The 19469-nt window shown below is 45.3% G+C and overlaps 1 protein-coding gene and 1 pseudogene across 1 annotated transcript in view; both read left to right on the top strand.

The window, feature by feature from the left end:
* Positions 1 to 819: 819 nt before the first annotated feature.
* BRF1 (BRF1 general transcription factor IIIB subunit) overlaps positions 820 to 19469 on the top strand; it is a 214121-nt gene continuing 195471 nt past the window's right edge. The window contains exon 1 of the mRNA XM_075282663.1: positions 820 to 1082. Coding sequence (XP_075138764.1) covers positions 899 to 1082 — 184 coding nt within the window. The 5' untranslated portion in view covers positions 820 to 898. The remainder of the gene's footprint in view (positions 1083 to 19469) is intronic.
* Positions 17999 to 18106, top strand: LOC142214694 (5S ribosomal RNA; annotated as a pseudogene).

The following is a 19469-nucleotide window of genomic DNA, read 5'->3' as shown; positions in this document are numbered from 1 at the left end:
GGGCGGAGCCAAAGTGGAAGTGGGCAGGTCTTACTACACATAAATTGGCGGCGGTTCACACCTGCATTTGGTATTCCATTCGGGGAGTCTACATTGGGACCCCCCAAACAGAATACTGAACACATTGACAAGCGGTGAGCTTATGGAAGCGCATGGACCTCATAGAAGTTTTGCAAGTAATTAATTAAAAATTCTGCAGTGTTTTAAAGATTTCCTCTAACCATCTTAGTGGTGACAGTCTGTTGTCTTGATTGGTTGCCAATGGATACGACCACAAATGCAGAAACTTTCTATGCTCTGGGACTTGTCAAAAATCCATCCATGATTTTCTTACTGTAGCTGGATTATCAGGCAGGGACACTACATGTATCAGAAGATATCCCGGCCACAATAAGGAAATCATGGCTGATTTTCCAACCTTAGAAAGTTCCTGAATTCATGGTTGTATCCAATGACAACCAATCAAGACCACAAGACGTGACCACAAGATATTTAGAGAAAATCTTTAAAATTCTTCAAAATATTTAATTAGTTATATTTGCAAATATGTTTAACTTTTAATTATCTACAAATGTAAAAATAATTATGTATATGGAAATACCCCTTTAATATACAAATGATCGGCACATCAAACCAATAACATGGCCGTGAGCTCCTAGACAGGCGACAAAAACAGGCAATAGCTTGTGCTGTTGCTCTTTGTGATGCGACGACATCTAGCGGCGAATTTTCAGTATGAGAGTTGGTAAAGTGCTCGCTGTGGATGGTTGTGTTCACGCGAGATTTGGAGCGGGAAGTGGCCTGCAGCGCCGCCGTGTGTAGGCCGTGACTGGGGCCGGCTGTTGGCTCCTTCACTAGCAGTGACTTCTTGGAGCACATGTGAGAAGCAGCCGTAACCATGAGCAGCCGGGTGTGTAAGAGCTGCGGCTGTACCGACATTGATGTGGACGCGGCCCGGGGAGATGCCGTGTGCACGGGCTGTGGGTCTGTGCTGGAGGACAATATCATTGTGTCAGAGGTGCAGTTTGTGGAGACCGGAGGCGGCGGCTCCTCAGCTGTGGGACAGTTCGTGTCGTCAGAGGGTGAGTGGCAAACAAGTTGTGTTCTCCATACTGGACATGTGTTTTCAGGGGGCACCATGCGCAGTGCCGGGGTCTGGCATGGGCACTGAGGGCTCAGTCTGCTGGACAGTAGCAGGATACCCTTGTCCACAGTGGGCAGATGGAGGGCATAGAAGTGCTTGTGGGGCATCATTGTGTATACAATGAGCCAAAACTGGAGCCAGTGCACTGTGGGTAAAGAAGCTGAGCACTGTGATCTGTGGGTAGAAGCGGGGCAGCAGAAGACCACTGTGGGCAGGAATGGGGCAACTGATGGGCACTGTGATCTGTGGGGCAGCAGACGAGCACTGTAATCTGTGGGTATAAGCGGGGCAGCAGAAGGCCACTGTGATCTGTGGGCAGGAATGGGACAACTGATGGGCACTGTGATCTGTGGGTAGAAGTGGGGCAGCAGAAGACCACTGTGGGCAGGAATGGGGCAACTGATGGGCACTGTGATCTGTGGGTAGAAGTGGGGCAGCAGAAGACCACTGTGGGCAGGAATGGGGCAACTGATGGGCACTGTGATCTGTGGGGCAGCAGACGAGCACTGTAATCTGTGGGTATAAGCGGGGCAGCAGAAGGCCACTGTGATTTGTGGGCAGGAATGGGGCAACTGATGGGCACTGTGATCTGTGGGGCAGCAGACGGGCACTGTGATCTGTGGGGCAGCAGATGGGCACTGTGATCTGTGGGGCAGTAGACGGGCACTGTGATCTGTGGGGCAGCAGACGGGCACTGTGATCTGTGGGGCAGCAGACGGGCACTGTGATCTGTGGGGCAGCAGACGGGCACTGTGATCTGTGGGGCAGCAGACGGGCACTGTGATCTGTGGGGCAGCAGACGGGCACTGTGATCTGTGGGGCAGCAGACGGGCACTGTGATCTGTGGGGCAGCAGACGGGCACTGTGATCTGTGGACAGGAATGGGGCAGCAGACGGGCACTGTGATCTGTGGGCAGCAGATGAGCATTGTGATGTGTGGATAGAAGTGGGGCAGCAGATGGGCACGGTGATCTTTGGACAGGAGTGGGCCAGCAGACGGACACTTTGATCTGTGGGCAGTAGATGGGTAGTGTTATCTGGGTATCATGTGCCCTGCTGCTGTCCTCCTGTGTGCAGAGGAAGCAGTTGGGCACAGTGGGCTGTATATAGGTTGGCAGCAGCAAGGTACAGTGGGACAGACTGTAGAGCACGCTGGGCACATGCACTATGAATAGAAGTTGGCAGCACCATAGTATGTGGTCAAACGTCAGCAACATCAAGCAGTTGGTGTAGAATGAGTAGACATGGGCACAGAGCTCGGTGTATGTGGGTAGAAGTTAGGCACATTAGTGTATACTCAGCAGGTCTAGTGTACGAGTGTACTGACAACAGCCTGTGTAAATTGGGGGTAGCTGCATGGCACCTTATTTTATGTAAAGAGGGTAGCAGGAGGGGCACAGCATACCTGGTACAGCAGCAGGGCATAGTGCTCTCTGGAAAGGGCAGTCACCTCTGCTGTGGCATTGCCATATTATATAAGCTTCTAATGTGCTGGGTTATTCCCCTCCGTCCTGGGTGGATCCTGATGCTTTAGTAAAGCTGCAGAATGAAATAAGGGTGATGAGTCCGTTTGGGGTGGAGTTGGAGTCGGGAAAAAAGTTACTGACTCCGACTTCAAAATAAAGCTATTAATTATTGTAAATGATATGAAACAATTGTGTATGAAATGTATAGTTTGTTACCTTTGTAGTAATTCATTCAGTGGCTTTTTTCATGAATTAGAGGAGTTCTGAGCATGGCTGGCAGCCATTTATGTAGGAGACGGGCTGTTGGGAGTCAGAGCTGGTGTTTCGGCCTGCTGACTCCAGACTTGTGTTCAATGCAGGGTAGTAAAAGAACTGACCACAGGCAGCACGGTGGCTCAGTGGTTAACACTCTTTACAGTGCTGGAGTCCTGGGTTCGAATCCTGCCAAGGACAACATCTGTAAGGAATTTGTATGTTCTCTGTGTGTTTGTGTGGGGTTCCTCCCATACTCCAAGGACATACTGATAGGGGGGAAAAAAACCTGACAAGCTACTACTGACATGTAAAAAATATTCTGCTTGTGCAAACCAATCACAGTGCAGCTTTCCTTTCTCATACTGCCATGGAAAAATTAAAGCAGCACCCAGGTTGCAAAGTTTTGGGCAACAAATAAGGGCTATGGAGTAGTAGTTGGGGCCAGTTTAGGCTGGCGCCAGAAAGAAGTAACTCTAGGTTCACATCTGTGCTGGGGTTTCCATTTGTCGTTTCCACTTGGGGACCCGAAAGACAGAAACCCAATCCATTTAAAAAGCAGTTACCTGCGTAAACCTGTGGACCCTATAGAATAGTGACGTTAGTATGAATTTGGAAATATGACAGACAAATCCTTGGAAATTGATGGAAAACACCAACCAAGAACTCTGGAAGAATTGTGGCCTGGCTGTGCTATATTTTACTCGGGTTTCTGTTCTGGACCCGAAAAACGGAAGCCCAATCTGCTTATAACATGGTTACCATGGATCCCGTAGACTATAATGGGGTCTGCCAGATTTCTGCCCAAGAAGTATGGAAAGATAAGTCCTGCTTGCAGGACTATGCTCGCCGCATTTTTAAAGTGATATGGGGAACAGTTTATGGACCCAGCCTTACCGACAATTTTTAAAGGAGTTATCTGGTTTCTGACATTGACCCTTAGGATAGGCCATCAGTATTATATCTGCGGGGATTCCGCACCCAGACAGGTGTTGCAGTATTGTCCCATTGAATTGTACATACATTCGCCACTACAGTTTATATGGCAGCACAGCTTGTGGTATATAGACAATACTGAGAGCTGTACTGGTGATCTGCAAACTTGTCCCAAGAATCCAGATAATCACTTTAATCAGATGTATAGTTGTTACTTCCCTAGGAAATCAGTCGCTGGCTTAATTTATAGGATCTTCACTGCTTCTGGCTGACTGTGGAAAAATGGAGGAGTCAGTCGGTGGTTTGGCCTACCAACCCCACAGTCCTGGTTATAAGGTTATAAGGGGCTCTATCACTAGGAAAAGTCATTTTTAACTAATCACACCTTTGCATAGCCTTTAGAAAGTCTATTTCACACCTACCTTTTGTATGTAGATTGCCTCAGTGGTTTCTGAATAAGTCTGTTTATATTCATATGCTAATTAGACTAGTGCACGATAGATGGTGCACACCTCTCTCTGCTGTTTTCTATGGGAGACTGCTGCTGCCTGATGACTCGCTTCCTGTTTGCCTCACACACATAGAAGATAATGGGAGAGAGGAGGCTGCTGGGAACTTACTGAGCTGGCTGGAGGCTCATTAGCATATGAATAAAAACTGACTTATTCAGAGACCACTGAGGCAATCTACATACTAAAGGTAAGTGTGGAATAGACTTTCTAAAGCCTATGCAAGGATGTGTTTAGATAAAAATGACTTTTTCCAGTGATAGAGCCCCTTTAAGCTGGTCATAAATATTAGCTGTGTACACCTGCACCTCTCGGCCAAGTGTATGGTGTTGGGTAACATAGCTAATGGTCAAAGAAGTGTTCGGCAAAAGCTACCTAATGTGTATCACCGTCTTTGGGTTAGTGTTACACACAGTATATTAAAAAAAATAATAAAACAGAAAAAAACACTCTTTGTTTTTCATGGCTTTAATCCTAGGGCCCCTACATAATGGGTCACGGCAAAAAAGCACTGCAGGAAAAACCGTGGCGGCAACGAATTGTGGTTTTCCCGCAGCGCTTTTCAATTCCTCTGCAGACTTTCTGCTTCCATTATACCTATAGGGAAACTGCCAGCATTTCTGTATGTAAAATTGGCGTGCTGCGATTCCCTAATCCACAACGGTTTTGGAAATTGCAACATTTCATCTGTACATATTTTTCTGCAATGTGGAAATCTCATTCATCTTGCTCGTACTTTTTTTTTTTCTGTGGCATTTCTGCTGTAGCCAAACCATGGCGCTTATGCCATGTGATGCTTATGCCATGTGGTGCCCTGGCCTAAAGGTATTTTTTTTCCAGAGAGGTTGGGTTAGATGTTACTTAACAAGTTCTCATCCCATGATTTACTATTACATCAGAGGCAGAGAGCAGTGGACAATGTAAAAACCAAAAAAAGACCATGACCTTAAAAAGGACCTTTCATGGTCTGGGGCACAGGCAGTTCTATATACTGCTGGAAAGCAGACAGTGCGCTGAATTCAGCGCACTATCGGCTTTCCCGATCTGTACCTCGGGTACCCCTGATAATACTCGTCTATGGACGAGTACTGTGAGCAGAGGGAGGGGGCGTTCCTCCCTGCTCACACTGTACAGCGCGATAGGCGCTGCTGGGCAGAAGGGCGTCCCTGGCTGTCAGAAACGCCCTTCTGACTGTAAATCACTACCGTACCGGGACCGATAGCGCTTTACACCGGGCACAGATCGGGAAAGCCGACAGTGCACTGAATTCAGCACACTGTCTGCTTTCCAGCAGTATATAGAACTGCCTGTGCCCCAAACTAGGAAAGGTCCTCTTTAAGGCTAAGGCCCCACGTAGCAGGCTGTAGCGAAAAAAAGCCCTGTGGGGAAAAAAATGGGGCGGTAACGCATAATGGTTTTTCCCAAAGCGCTTTTCACATGAAAGAGGTTTCCTCTGCAGACTTTCTGCTTCCATTATACATAAAGGGACACCTGTGTTTCTGTAGGTATAATAGACATGCCCCAATTTCCAAAACTGCTGCGCGTATTTTTCCGTAATGTGTGGATGGGATTAGCTAAAATCCCATCCTCTTTGCATTGACTGCAAAATACTGTGTTTTCTCAACAGTGTTTCTGCCACGGCCAAACCGCGGTGCTTACAACTTGTGGGGCCCCAGCCTAAAGGGGTTTTTCAGGCCCAAATTGACTTTTCAGACTGGTGACCTATTGCAGTGTTTTTATCAATGGGTGGCAGAGATCGTAGCAGAATGCCCCCCAAAAAATCTAAGTGTCCTACTCGATCTTGCTGTGGATTCTGTGGTTCGGGACTCCCTGATGATTAGGCCCATTAGACTTGCAAGCTTACACTGCATCACCATCCTGTCGCGGATAGGCGTTGGCCAGAAAATGGCAGCCTAAAATGACAAGGAATTCCTCTTCATTTGCCACCATGTGACCTTACCCTAAGATTAACTACATGCAGCGTATTTTGAAATGTGATGTTTTTGGGTCAGTGGGTAGGTATAGTGTTTCTTTTATATGACTTGACTGATATCACTTGTATCAAATAAAAGACGTCTTGAGTTGTTGCTGTTTGTGTGTAGTAACCTGCACTATACAAGGTTGTTTCTTTGTGCATGTGCTTTCAGCATTGTATGAGAACTTGTTTACACTGCTGATCTTCTGGGCGCCGCTTGTTGAAATAGTAAGTTGACGGCGCTCATTTGCATCGGGTTATTACACAGGCAACTACAATGTACACGAGAAGCCATTGCTATAGTTCAGTTTAATGTTGGTATCACATCCCTGTTTACACATAAGATGTGCTACTGATAACTGCATCTTTCCTACTTCATAAAGCTTGGTTCACATTTGCGTTCAGGTTTCCGTTTTGAGGGGTGCGCTTGGGGTTCCGCTGGATGGAAACCTAATCCGTGTAAAAAAAAAACAACCCACAAACAAACAAACAAAAAACAAAACAAAAAAAACCCCCAAAACGATTACCTGTGGAAATCCGTGGATCCCATAGACTATAAAGGGCTCCGCCTTGCCTGAAAAGTGTGAAAAATGCGGAGAGAAAAGCACTGCTTGCTTGCAGCGCTTTTCTCTCTGTATTTTTCAACCAGATAGGGGAACAGAATCCCCCAAACGGACTCCAAGCGCTGGTGTGAACCCAGCCTAAGACTAGTTACAGAAGATTGTGTGTATTTTGCAGTCCACAAACTAGTAATCACTGTTCCTTTTTTTGTGCACCTTGTATCATCAGTGTACTTCAGCATCAGTGCTGTATGTCCGCAAAAACGGACAGTGTGTCATCACTGAACTGAACGGAATAGGACCTGCTCTATATTTTGTGACATGGACTCACGGTCCGCACACTGATCAGTGAAAATCATGGTTGTGTGCAATGGCCAATAGAAATGATAGTGTGCTATTGAGGAAAAACATGGATAGCACACTGATCTTGCCCACGGTCATCTGCAAGGGTCTTATTGACTTACAGGAGGAGGGATTGTATTGCAGGAAGAAGCGCAGAGGGGTATGTGTATACGTTGGGTTGGGTTGGGTAGGTAGGGAAGGGCAAGATAGTTAGAGAGGCAGGAAGGGGTGTATGGGGGGGGGGAGAGAGAGTTAGTGAGAAAGTTACATAGAAGGAAGCTGATCTGGTAAACAAAAGCAGAGATAGCAGCAGCCCCCAGAGACACCCAGAAATTACTCAAAACACACTAAGGGTGCATGCACACTACGTAACGCCGGGCGTGTATGAGAGCCGTACACGCCAGCGTTACAGCAGGGCTGCCGAACACTTCCCATTCACTTCAATGGGAGCGCTCGTAAACGCCGCTGTTACGAGCGCTCCCATTGAAGTGAATGGGAAGTGTTCGGCAGTCTGCCGTAATGCCGGCGTGTACGGCTCTCATACACGCCCGGCGTTACGAAGTGTGCATGCACCCTAAGGCCCCGTTCCCATGGAGTAACGCGCCACTCATTTAGACACGTAAACAAGTGTCAGAGCGAGGCATTTCAAAACAGATCCCATTGACTTCAATGTGTGCCGGCTTGTGCGCGCTACACATTGAATTCAATTGGAGGCTTTATAACCCACTGATTTCAATGTGTAGCACGCGTAAGCCTGCACCCATTGAAGTCGATGGAATCTGTTTTGAAGCGCCTCACTCTGACATGTGTTTACGTGTCTAAATGAGCGGCGCGTTACTCCGTGGGAACGGAGCCTAAAAGGTATATGGGTGCATTTATTAACCCATTAGTAGCACTAACAGACATTAAAAAAAAAACAACAACAAAAAAACCAAACATTTTTACCTGGAAAACCCCTTGAAACATGTCCCCCAAAGTTCTCTAGCATAGTACTCCTATTAGGTGCTTTCTACTACCTGTGAGCCCTCCACTGATCACAACTTTTTTTTTTACTTTGTTTAAAATAGTAAAACATGATAAAATAGGTAAATTTGGTATTACCAAGTAATCACCAGTAATTTTCTTTTGGCTGAATGAAGTTATCCCGCTTGGTGAATAACATAGAAAATAAAATTGCGCAATAGTTTTGTTGTGGGGTTTTATGGAGGGAATGGGGAAAATGTTAGTGAAAATTACTGTAGTAAGTTCTATGTACAGCAATATGTTTGCAAATTCTGACTTTCTAAAAGGCCCATGGTGGAGGTTAGAGGTTATTCCATATGCAGGCTGCGTTTTGTGTCATGGCGAGATGTAAACTCTGTAATGGCCTTATGGTTAGAGTAATGGGCTCACATCTTTTATGTCAGTACAGTACTGTAGCGATGCTTTGCGGACCATTCACACAGTCACGTTCAGTCAAATATTACCGTATTCTATGTATGTAAGTTGTGGCTGCATCCATAAAATATATAGTCGGCTTATTCTTTGAAGTGTCTGGCCAGAGATGGGCCCATCAGCTTTTATTTACAAAGGGTTTATCTCGGGAAGGCAACAGCTTTAAAGGGAGTCTCCCACCACTAAAACACTTTGTACCCACAAAGTGCCCTCTTCCTGTGGAGCAAATCCTCTAAGTGCCTCTAAGGCATGGCCATTAGAGATGAGCGAGTACTGTTCGGATCAGCCGATCCGAACAGCACGCACGCATTGAAATGAATGGAAGCACCTGGTACTTCCGTTTTGACGCCGGCCAGCCGCTTAACCCCCCGCGTGCCGGCTATGTCCATTCATTTCAATGCGTGCGTGCTGTTCGGATCGGCTGATCCGAACAGTACTCGCTCATCTCTAATGGCCATGCCTGCCAGAACACACATTTTTGACTGTGGTCACCCCCCCAGCAATACTTAACAGGTCCCGATGTGCAGCGACTTCAGGTAACAACAGCTGGATCAAAAAGCTCATTTACGTACCGATTAAAATGTGATTTTCTTAGCTGCAAAATGGCGCTTAGTGTATGTCATTAACAGCTCCAAAACAGTAAGTAGTCTAGAACAGGTTTTGCCATTTCTAGACTCCCTTTAAGGGTCAGTGCACACTGTGTGTTTTTTAGCGCCGATTTTGATGCTGAATCCGCCTCAAAATCAGCCTCCAAAAAAGCCTCCCAGTAGAACTCTAGTGGGAGGCTTTTTTGGAGGCTGATTTTGTGGTGGATTCAGTGTCAAAATCGGCACCAAAAAACTCAGTGTGCTCTGACCCTAAGGGTGCATGCACACTACGTAACGCCGGGCGTGTATGAGAGCCGTACACGCCGGCGTTACAGCAGGGCTGCCGAACACTTCCCATTCACTTCAATGGGAGCGCTCGTAAACGCCGCTGTTACGAGCGCTCCCATTGAAGTGAATGGGAAGTGTTCGGCAGTCTGCCGTAATGCCGGCGTGTACGGCTCTCATACACGCCCGGCGTTACGTAGTGTGCATGCACCCTAAGGGTGCATTCACACTGAGTAATATGCTGACTGATTCTAAACATTAAAACACGTTCAGAATCAGCGCGTATAAAGCAGATCCCATTCATTTCAATGGGAGCCGGCATACGAGCGCTCCCCATTGAAATGAATGGGCTGCTTTTTCTCTACGAGTGCTCCCATTGAAGTGAATGGGAAGTGTTTAGAAGCGCTCACGTGTACGGCTCGGAATGAGCTGAGCGCTTACGCCGTGTGAAGGGGCCCATAGAGAAAAAAGCAGCCCATTCATTTCAATGGGGAGCGCTCGTATGCCGGCTCCCATTGAAATGAATGGGATCTGCTTTATACGCGCTGATTCTGAACGTGTTTTAACGTTCAGAATCAGTTAGCGTATACTCAGTGTGAATGCACCCTAAATGCGCTTGCTTTGCCACTAGTAACTTGTGTTACCTACTGTCAAGATACGGAATAAGTGTTTGGCCGCTGTGAATACTACAGGGTAGTGCTGGCTAGGCAATTGCTCAGTTTACTTCTATGGGGCTGGCAAAGATTTCCATCCTGAAAGTCCAAAATGGAGCCGTGGTTGCCCAGTTCCAGATCATTTTATACGTCTGACCTTTGGCCACATTACATACTAATGGCTTTGGTCACTTTATTACTTCAACTACTTACTGTCCCATGGCATGACTATTATGTTAGATGCAGAGAGCAGTGGACAATGTAAAACAAAAAAACCCCTGTCTTTAAAGGTTTTTTTTTGCCCCGAATTGAATTTCATACCTATGACCTATCCACAGGATAAGTAAACAGTATGTGGTCTGACCCCCAGACCCCCAATTATCAGCTGTTCTATCAGTGCCAACAGCAGAGGATGGGGAGTGTGTGTAAGCTCTCCTATTCATTCTGCACTTCCCTGGAGCCACTGCTATAGCAATGGATGGGGGTAAAGGAGAGCCAGCACGCGCTCCCTGTCTATTGCTATGGCTTCTGGTGCACAGGCTCTGCTGGAACGGTTTGTCTGTGTCAGTCTAGGTGTCATAACCCACAGATAAGATACTAAACCTGGGTTATATATTTTAGTAACCCATAGCCAAGCCAGAGCTGTCTTTTACCTGGCGGATCACAAGCTCTCATTCATTTGAATAGGGGTAGCTTGATGAGACAGTCCTTTGAAAGGAAGCCTGTCACCAGGATGAAGCATATTAAACCAACAACACAGTTACTCACCGGGATGTAATACATATTTCCCCATGGAAATTCATACCCGAGATTTATTTATTACAATACTAGCTGGTACCCGCGACTTCGTCTGCGGTGATTGTAGAAGTGGGTATATACAGGGGCGGGTAAGGTTTTCGTACTGTGTATAAGGTATGGGATATGAAATGTAACTTTGTATCTTGTTTTTGCTGTAATTCAGAGAATATGTGAGACTTTTGTGTTGAAGTTACTTTGTATTTGAGCCGCTATATAGACGGTGTTGTGAGAAACTTTACATAATGACTTTGGGACAGAAGTATTTGAAGTTAACCCTTTCCCGCCGATGGCATTTTTTGATTTTCGTTTTTGACTCCCCTCCTTCTAAACTCCATAACTTTTTTATTTCTCTGCTCCCAGAGCCATATGAGGTCTTAATTTTTCCTGGGACAAATTTTTCTTCCTGATGCCACCATTATTTATTCTATATAATGTACTGGGAAGCAGGGAAAAAATTCAGAATGGGGTGGATTTGAAGAAAAAATGCATTTCTGCGACTTTCTTACGGGCTTTGGTTTTACGGCGTTCACTGTGCAACCAAAATGACATATCCCCTGTATTCTGTGTTTCGTTACGATTCCGGGGATACCAAATTTATATGGTTTTATTTACATTTTGACCCCTTAAAAAAAATCCAACACTTGTGTTAAAAAATTATTTTTTGAAAAGTCGCCATATTCCGACAGCCGTAACTTTTTTATACGTCCGTGTACAGGGATGTATAGGGCGTCTTTTTTTGCGGGACCGGGTGTACTTTTTAGTTGTACCATTTTCGGGAAATGTTATTGCTTTGATCACTTTTTATTCAAATTTTTATCAGAATCAAAACAGTGAAAAAATGGCAGTTTGGCATTTTTGACCATTTTTCCTGCTACGGCGTTTACCGAACAGGAAAAATATTTGTGTAGCTTTGTAGAGTGGGCGATTTCAGACGTGGGGATACCTAACATGTATGTGTTTCACAGTTTTTAACTACTTTTATATGTGTTCTAGGGAAGGGGGGTGATTTGAATTTTTAATACTTTATATTTTTTTTAAAAATGTTTTTAAACTTTTTTTTTGCATTTATTAGACCGCCTAGGGGTGCTTACATGGGTGGGCGGTGTCGCGGATTGTCAGAGCGGTGGGGGTCGGCAAACATGGCTGCTCCGGAGCGTTAAAGAGAGCCTCCTGGAGTATCGTTAAGGTGAGGGGCAAAGTGGTAAAGTCTATGTATATGTGATTGTGTGGGGTTAGGGGCGAGGCTGCAGAGGGCAATATGAATTTTGTGGCTTGCTATGGTCCAAAGTGTGTGAGATTGCAGAGATGGTGGTGTGAGTTTGGGTTTTGTGGGGGTCCTGGCACAAATGTATGTGTGCTATTGTGACGAAAAGTAGCCTATTGTTTAATCGGGTGTATTAACTATGTTTGTGGAAAATTTCAGCCAAATCGGTGGAGCGGTTTTTCCGTGATTGAGGAACAAACATCCGAACATGCAAACATCCAAACACACAAACCCACAAACTCACAAACTTTCACATTTATAATATTAATAGGATGTAAGTAAGCAGTCTGGAGCACTGAGGGCAGCTCTGTTGCTCCAGCAGCGGAGGCATGAATTTTCATGGAGAGAAACACATTATATTTAGGTGACCTATCTGCTTGTGTTTGTGGATTAATATGCTTCCACCTGGTGACAGACTTCTTTTAGCTAGTTCTGGATTGCTCATTGACTATACACATCTGAGGAGTCCACACTATAGGGTAAGTTCACACTGAGTTTTTTGGTCAGGGTTTTGGTATTGTCAAACGCGTGAGACGTTTCCTGAGGTGTTTTTGCCATTTGAAGCGTTTCCTGAAGCGTTTTTTTGAGGCGTTTTTCGAGGAGTTTCCTGATCCGTTTCCTCTTGGGATGTGGTCATGAATTTATACTTAACCCTTTCCCGCCGATGGCATTTTTTGATTTTCGTTTTTGACTCCCCTCCTTCTAAACCCCATAACTTTTTTATTTCTCCGCTCCCAGAGCCATATGAGGTCTTAATTTTTGCGGGACAAATTTTTCTTCATGATGCCTCCATTAATTATTCTATATAATGTACTGGGAAGCAGGAAAAAAATTCAGAATGGGGTGGATTTGAAGAAAAAATGCATTTCTGCGACTTTCTTACGGGCTTTGGTTTTACGGCGTTCACTGTGCAGCCAAAATGACATGTCCCCTATATTCTGTGTTTCGGTACGGTTCCAGGGATACCAAATTTATATGGTTTTATTTACATTTTGACCCCTAAAAAAAATTCCAAAACTGTGTTAAAAAATTTTTTTCTAAAAGTCGCCATATTCCGACGGCCGTAACTTTTTTATACGTAAGTGTACGGGGATGCATAGGGCGTCTTTTTTTGCGGGGCCGGGTGTACTTTTTAGTTCTACCATTTTCGGGAAATGTTATTGCTTTGATCACTTTTTATTCAAATTTTTATCAGAATCAAAACGGCGGTGAAAAAACGGCGGTTTGGCACTTTCGACTATTTTTCCCGTTACGGCGTTTACCGAACAGGAAAAATATTTTTATAGATTTGTAGAGCAGGCGATTTTGGACGCGGGGATACCTAACATGTATATGTTTCACAGTTTTTAACTACTTTTATATGTGTTCTAGGGAAAGGGGGGTGATTTGAACTTTTAATTCTTTTTATATTTTTTTATATTTTTTTAACTTTTTTTTTTTTTTTTTGCATTTATTAGACCCCCTAGGGGTGTTGAACCCCAGGGGGTCTGATCACTAATGCAATGCATTACAATGCTAATGCATTGCAATGCATTGCAAAAACAGCATCCTTTCTTTTGCAGGCTGCATAGACCAGCCTGCAAAAGAGAAGATTTGCAGACAAGCCTGGGAGCCTGTACAAGGCTCCCGGCTGTCATGGCAACGGGATGTCAGCCCTGGAGCATGCTCCAGGAGCCGGCGATCCCGGTCAAAATGGCGGCGCCCATGCGCCGCTGGGAAAATGGCGCCTTTGACCGGCGCCGGAGGGGTTAATGCCTCCGATCGGTCCAGGGACCGATCGGAGGCATTAGAGCCGGTTGTCTACTGCTTAAAGCAGTAGACACCCGGCGGCTATGGCGGCCGCCCGGCTCCCGGGTGGTCGCCATAGTTACAGACCCGACATGCGCCGTACTATTATGGCGCATGTCGGGAAGGGGTTAAAAAAAACGCCTGGCATTTCCTGATCAGGTTTTTCCAATAACGCTTTAGGTTTTTGACCAAAAAACCGCGAGCATGAAAAACCGGCTCACATTGACTTGCATTGAAGCAATGAGCTGGAAAACGCTCAAAAGAATGGACATCTCGCTTCTTTTTTGCGTTTTGTATACTTTGAATGGTCAGGCGGTTTTTGGTTCAGGATTTGGAGGAGGATTTCTGCCAAAACCCTGACCAAAGAGCTCTGTGTGAACTTAGCTTTAGACAGGGGCCCACGGGACGTAAACACCACGATTTTCCCGCAATGGAGACACTTGCAGAAAAAAAAATAAATAAATTGCAGCGTTTTACAGTGCTAGCAAAGGGGATGGGATTCATGCGAATCCCATCCCCACTTAGCAGAAAAAAAAAAAAAAAAAAACTTACATAAAAAATGTAGACTTATGAATTGCAGGGAGGTTTATTTCCCACCAGCTTCTGTGTTCATAAAGGGAAAATAATATGTATAAAAACTTATGGCAGGAGATTGGATTGGATCTCTGGGTCATGAGGTGACCAGCACTATCATGTAGAGAGGGAGGTGCTCAGATTTAGCGCTGTCCTCTGCTGACTGTGACTGGATTTGCTTGGCTCTACCCAGGAGGGTAAAATGTTACCAGCTCATGTGCTTTCTATGGATCTGTGCACTGCTCTGTGTCCTGCACACCACTCAGCTTAGTGATTATTGGGAGCCTTGGCACCAGGAATATCTGATATTTCACTATGACGTGATATAGTTTTTTTTTTTCATGTTGGTTACCTTGTAAGCTCTATTTACATCATATTTGAGCCTTATGTTAGAGGTATTAGACAAGAGGAATTCCCATATAATATCCCATATGTCACTGTATAGACATACAGGGTATTGTAGTCTGTCTGCTCCCATGGGGTATACCACTAGCTCTGTTTTTTGAGGCTAGCACTCCCCATTCATTTCAGGGGCCACATGCACACATCTGTGTATTATTACAGGTCCATGTGGCAGTGAGCCCAGGGCACAACTTCAGACTGGTCCTGTACCTGCCCAGCTATACGCACATGAACCTACTTTTAGTCTTTGTTGTGTAAATGGAGCCCTATGAATGTTTGCTGTGTCCTTTTAAAGAGGACCTTTCATCAGATTGGGCGCAGGCAGTTCTATATAATGCTGGACAGCTGACAGTGATCGGCTTTCCCGATCTGTGCCCCGGGTAAAGCGCTATCGGTCCCGGTACTGTAGCTCTTTACAGTCAGAAGGGCGTTCCTGACAGTCAGTCAGGTACGTCCTTCTCCACAGCAGCGCCTATTGCACTGTACAGTGTGACGCTAGGTTCACACCAGCGTTCGGCAGTCCGTTCTATGGTTTCCGTCTTCTGCATGCAGAAGATGGAAACCTGTCAGACCGGGTGCGGCGGTGAGCGTTTTATGCTCTCCGCCGCGAAACCGGTTTTTTAAAATCGGACACAGAGTACTGCGTGTCCGACTCTGTGTCCGATTTAAAAAAAAAAAAACGGTTTCGCGGTGGAGAGCATAAAACGCTCAAATGAATGGGTTTGAAAGAGTCCTACAGGTTTCCGTCTCCTGCCTCTGTTTTATGCAGGAAACGGACTATGGACTATGGACGAGCACTGTAAGCAGAGGGATGGGGCGTTCCTACCCGCTCACACTGTACAGTACTATAGGTGCTGCTGTGGAGAAGGATGTTCCTGACAGTGTCAGAAACGCCCTTCTGACTGTAAAGAGCTACGGTACCAGGACCGATAGCGCTTTACTCGGGGCACAGATCGGGAAAGCCGATAGTGTGCTGAATTCAGTGCACTGTCGGCTTTCCAGCAGCATATACCGTATTTTTCGGACTATAAGACGCACCCAGGTGTTAGAGGAGAAAAATAGGGACAAAAAATTTTCAGGCAAAAAATGGTAAAATATTTAATGTATGGGAGTTGTAGTTTTGGAACAGCTGCAAGGCCACATTGACAGGTGACCCTGCAGCTGTACGGGGATGTATAGGGCGTTTTTTTTGTGGGGCCAGGTGTACTTTTTAGTTATACCATTTTGGGAAATGTTTATTGCTTAGATCACCTTTTATTTAAATCAGAGGCAAAATGGTGAGAAAAACCCGGCGGTTTAGCACTTTTGATTTTGACATTCACTGTACATAAAAATATTAGTAGACCGGGCATTTTCAGACACAGGGATACCTAATGTGTATGTTTCACAGTAATGTTTTACTTTTATATGTATTCTAGGGAAAGGAGGTAAACTTTTATTTATTTTATTTTTTATTATATTTTTTTAAGTGTTTTTTTTTTTTACTATTTTATTATCCCTCGCCTAGGGGGCTTGAACCTGCAATCATTTGATTGCAAGTCCCATAGACAGCAATACAAGTGTATTGCCGTCTATGGGAGATTCTATACATTACTATCGTGGAGTGTCATAGACCAGCCGCGATAGTAATATATATGTATGACAGGCCTGGGAGCCTTCATTAGGCTCCCGGCTGTCATCGGAACAGGTCGGCTCCTGTGGCCTCGCCGTGCAGGAGCCGGCCTGCATCACTAAAGGTATGGGGCCGGTGGGGACCGGCCCCGGGGCTAACTGACTGCCGGGACCTGCGGAGGAGGAGCGGATTTGCAGCATGGCCGCGCTACTGCCACCGCTGGTTTTCTGCAGCGGCAGGAGCGTGGCAATCTGCAGGCCCCGGCAGCTAAGACAGTTCCTGGCATCTGCTGTAATAGACCGGCGGATGCCGGGGAGTGTTTTAGCTGCTGGGGCCTGCAGTATTGTCACGCTCCTGCCGCTGCAGAAAACCAGCGGTGGCAGTAGCGCGGCCATGCTGCAAATCCGCTCCTCCCCCCACATTCGGACTATAAGACGCACCCTAATTTTCCTCCGAAATTTGGGGGAAAAAAAGTGCGTCTTATAGTCCGAAAAATACGGTAGAACTGCCTTCGCCCAAATCGGTGAAAGGTCCTCTTTAACACCATTTTCAGTACACTTAAAACTAGTGCCTCAAATGTGACGTGAACAGAATCTTAGCGGTTCAGCTAATGTAAATTTGGGAGGCCATTGCACATAACGCTGTTTCCTATTCTATGTCTGCTATTGAATGTGATGAAATAATGGCAGAGCCATTTAGCCCCATACTTATTTACTACTTACTGAGCGTGACAGGAATGGAAGCATTGTCTCTTACCTAATATTCCTTGTTACTTCCCCGCCTGTTGCTTTCTCTGGAGCAGGCCCTGTGACAAATAAGAGCAGAATTGGTTTTACATTTTCTAATTAGATTTGCTCTTAGCATCTTGACATAAGCGGAAAATCAACAAATGTCAGAAAATGGATCTTTCTGGCCGTGCGTGCGTCTGGCGAGGAGTCTGCTCTCTTGCTAGTGACATTATTATGCAAAGCAAATATCGGCTCCTGAGCTTTTCCAGTCATTGGAGCTTGAAAACCTCTTTATATCTGCACCTTGATCAGACCCATTACAGCAAGACGGGAAATCAATCCTATACCCTGGCTGCCAGCCATTCTGCCATTACAATACGGGCACTATTGAACCAGTGTACTTCATAGACTTAAGCAGTAAAGTAGTGCAGCCCCAGCTTGTTAGCTGGTAGGGGGCTATGAATATGGTAGTCTTCACTGGTGCACTAGTGGAATAAAAAGCTAGCAGAACCCATTGAAATCAATGGGAGGCTTTTTTTTCAGCGTGGAAAATTCCATACCATTTTCCTCCATGTGAATGAAACCTAATAGGGATAGGTATATAAGTTTAAACTTTATAGATTTTATCTAACCATCTTTGTCTTGATCGGTTGCCAATGGATATGACCATGTATGTAAGAATTTTATATGGCCTGTAGCCACACCACCCTGAACACGCCTGATCTCGGAAGTTAAGCAGGTTTGGGCCTGGTTAGTACCTGGGTGGGAGACCATTGGGAATACCAGGTGCTGTAGGCTATAAAAAATTATATGGTCTGAACCCAAACCATGATTTCATTATTGTGGCTGGGTTATCTTCTCCTACGTGTAGTGTCCCTGCGAGTCTTTGAGTAAAGAATAAGGAAATCATGGCTGGGTTTTATGACAAGAGCCAGACCATAGAGAGTTCCTTTATTCGTGGTCGTATCCATTGGCAGTTTATGGAGATGCAAAATTATTAAATTTTTAAATTTTTGCAAGTAATTTAATGCTTTAAAAAATTTAAATATGGTTTAAATGATTTAAACTGCACTTTAATAATTGACATGTTCATGCTTCAAACCTGCAAGAGACTATGCGCTGTGGGTTTGTCTCTATAGGATTTCTTTAATGTGTGTCCCCGGCCTAAAGCTCCTGAACACCATTTTAGAGTTTTAATATGTCGTTTGTAAATTGAGGAGCTTTATAAATACATCACATTACTTATTTTCTAGTAATCCTGAGTTACATCCAGTATTATATTCTAGAGATGCACTCATCGGTCTGTCCTCTATTCTACGTATGAGAGCACTTTAGTCACTGAATGAAGCAGCTGCATCATATTAGTGTATTTTTCTAACTCATTCATAGACTTATAAGGGTTGTCCCTTCATAGACCACTAGTTTCAAAATAGGGCCCTCTGGTTGATAATCTGAATGAACCAGGTCCTGTCCTGGCACCTTTGGCAAGCAAAAGATACAGCCATTAAACTGTCTTAAAAGTAAAAATGAGTGGTGATTTCTGTTACTAGCAAGTTGTTAAAGGGAGTCTATCATAAAGGGATCTTATAATACAAACTCAATTTTTTTCTCACTAACTTGTCGAAATAGCCTTAAGAAAGGCTATTCTTCTCCTACCTTTCATTGTCTTCTCCGTGCCACCGTTCGCCTACAATCCCGGTTTCTCTCGGTATGCAAATTAGCTCTCTCACAGCACTGGGGGCGGGTCCCAGCGCTCAGACAGCACTGGTGGCGTCCCCAATGCTGCGAGAGAATTCTCTCCAGCGCCACCTTCAACTTCTTCAGCAACGGCCTCTTCATGCTTCTTCTTCCGGAGCAGGCTTCAGACTTCTAGGACTTTGGCCTATGGCAAAGCTGACTGCGCATGCCCGCCGGCCACAAGAAAATGTCCACTTACGCAGTATTGTAAGTCAGCTTTGCCCTAGGCCCGAGGCCTAGAAGTCTGAAGCCTGCGCCGGAGGAAGAGGCGTGAAGAGGCTGTTGCTGAAGAAGATGGAGGTGGCGCTAGAGAGTTCTCTCGTAGCATTGGGGACGCCCCCAGTGCTGCAAGAGAACTCATTTGCATACCGAGAAAAACCGAGATTTCAAGTGAACGGCGGCGTGGAGAAGACAAGGAAAGGTA

The sequence above is a fragment of the Leptodactylus fuscus genome, chromosome 7 (assembly GCF_031893055.1).
Source record: "Leptodactylus fuscus isolate aLepFus1 chromosome 7, aLepFus1.hap2, whole genome shotgun sequence".
NCBI classification, from domain to species: Eukaryota; Metazoa; Chordata; class Amphibia; order Anura; family Leptodactylidae; genus Leptodactylus; species Leptodactylus fuscus.
Note: the sequence above shows the minus strand (reverse complement) of the source record. Positions and strands in the feature narration are given on the sequence as shown.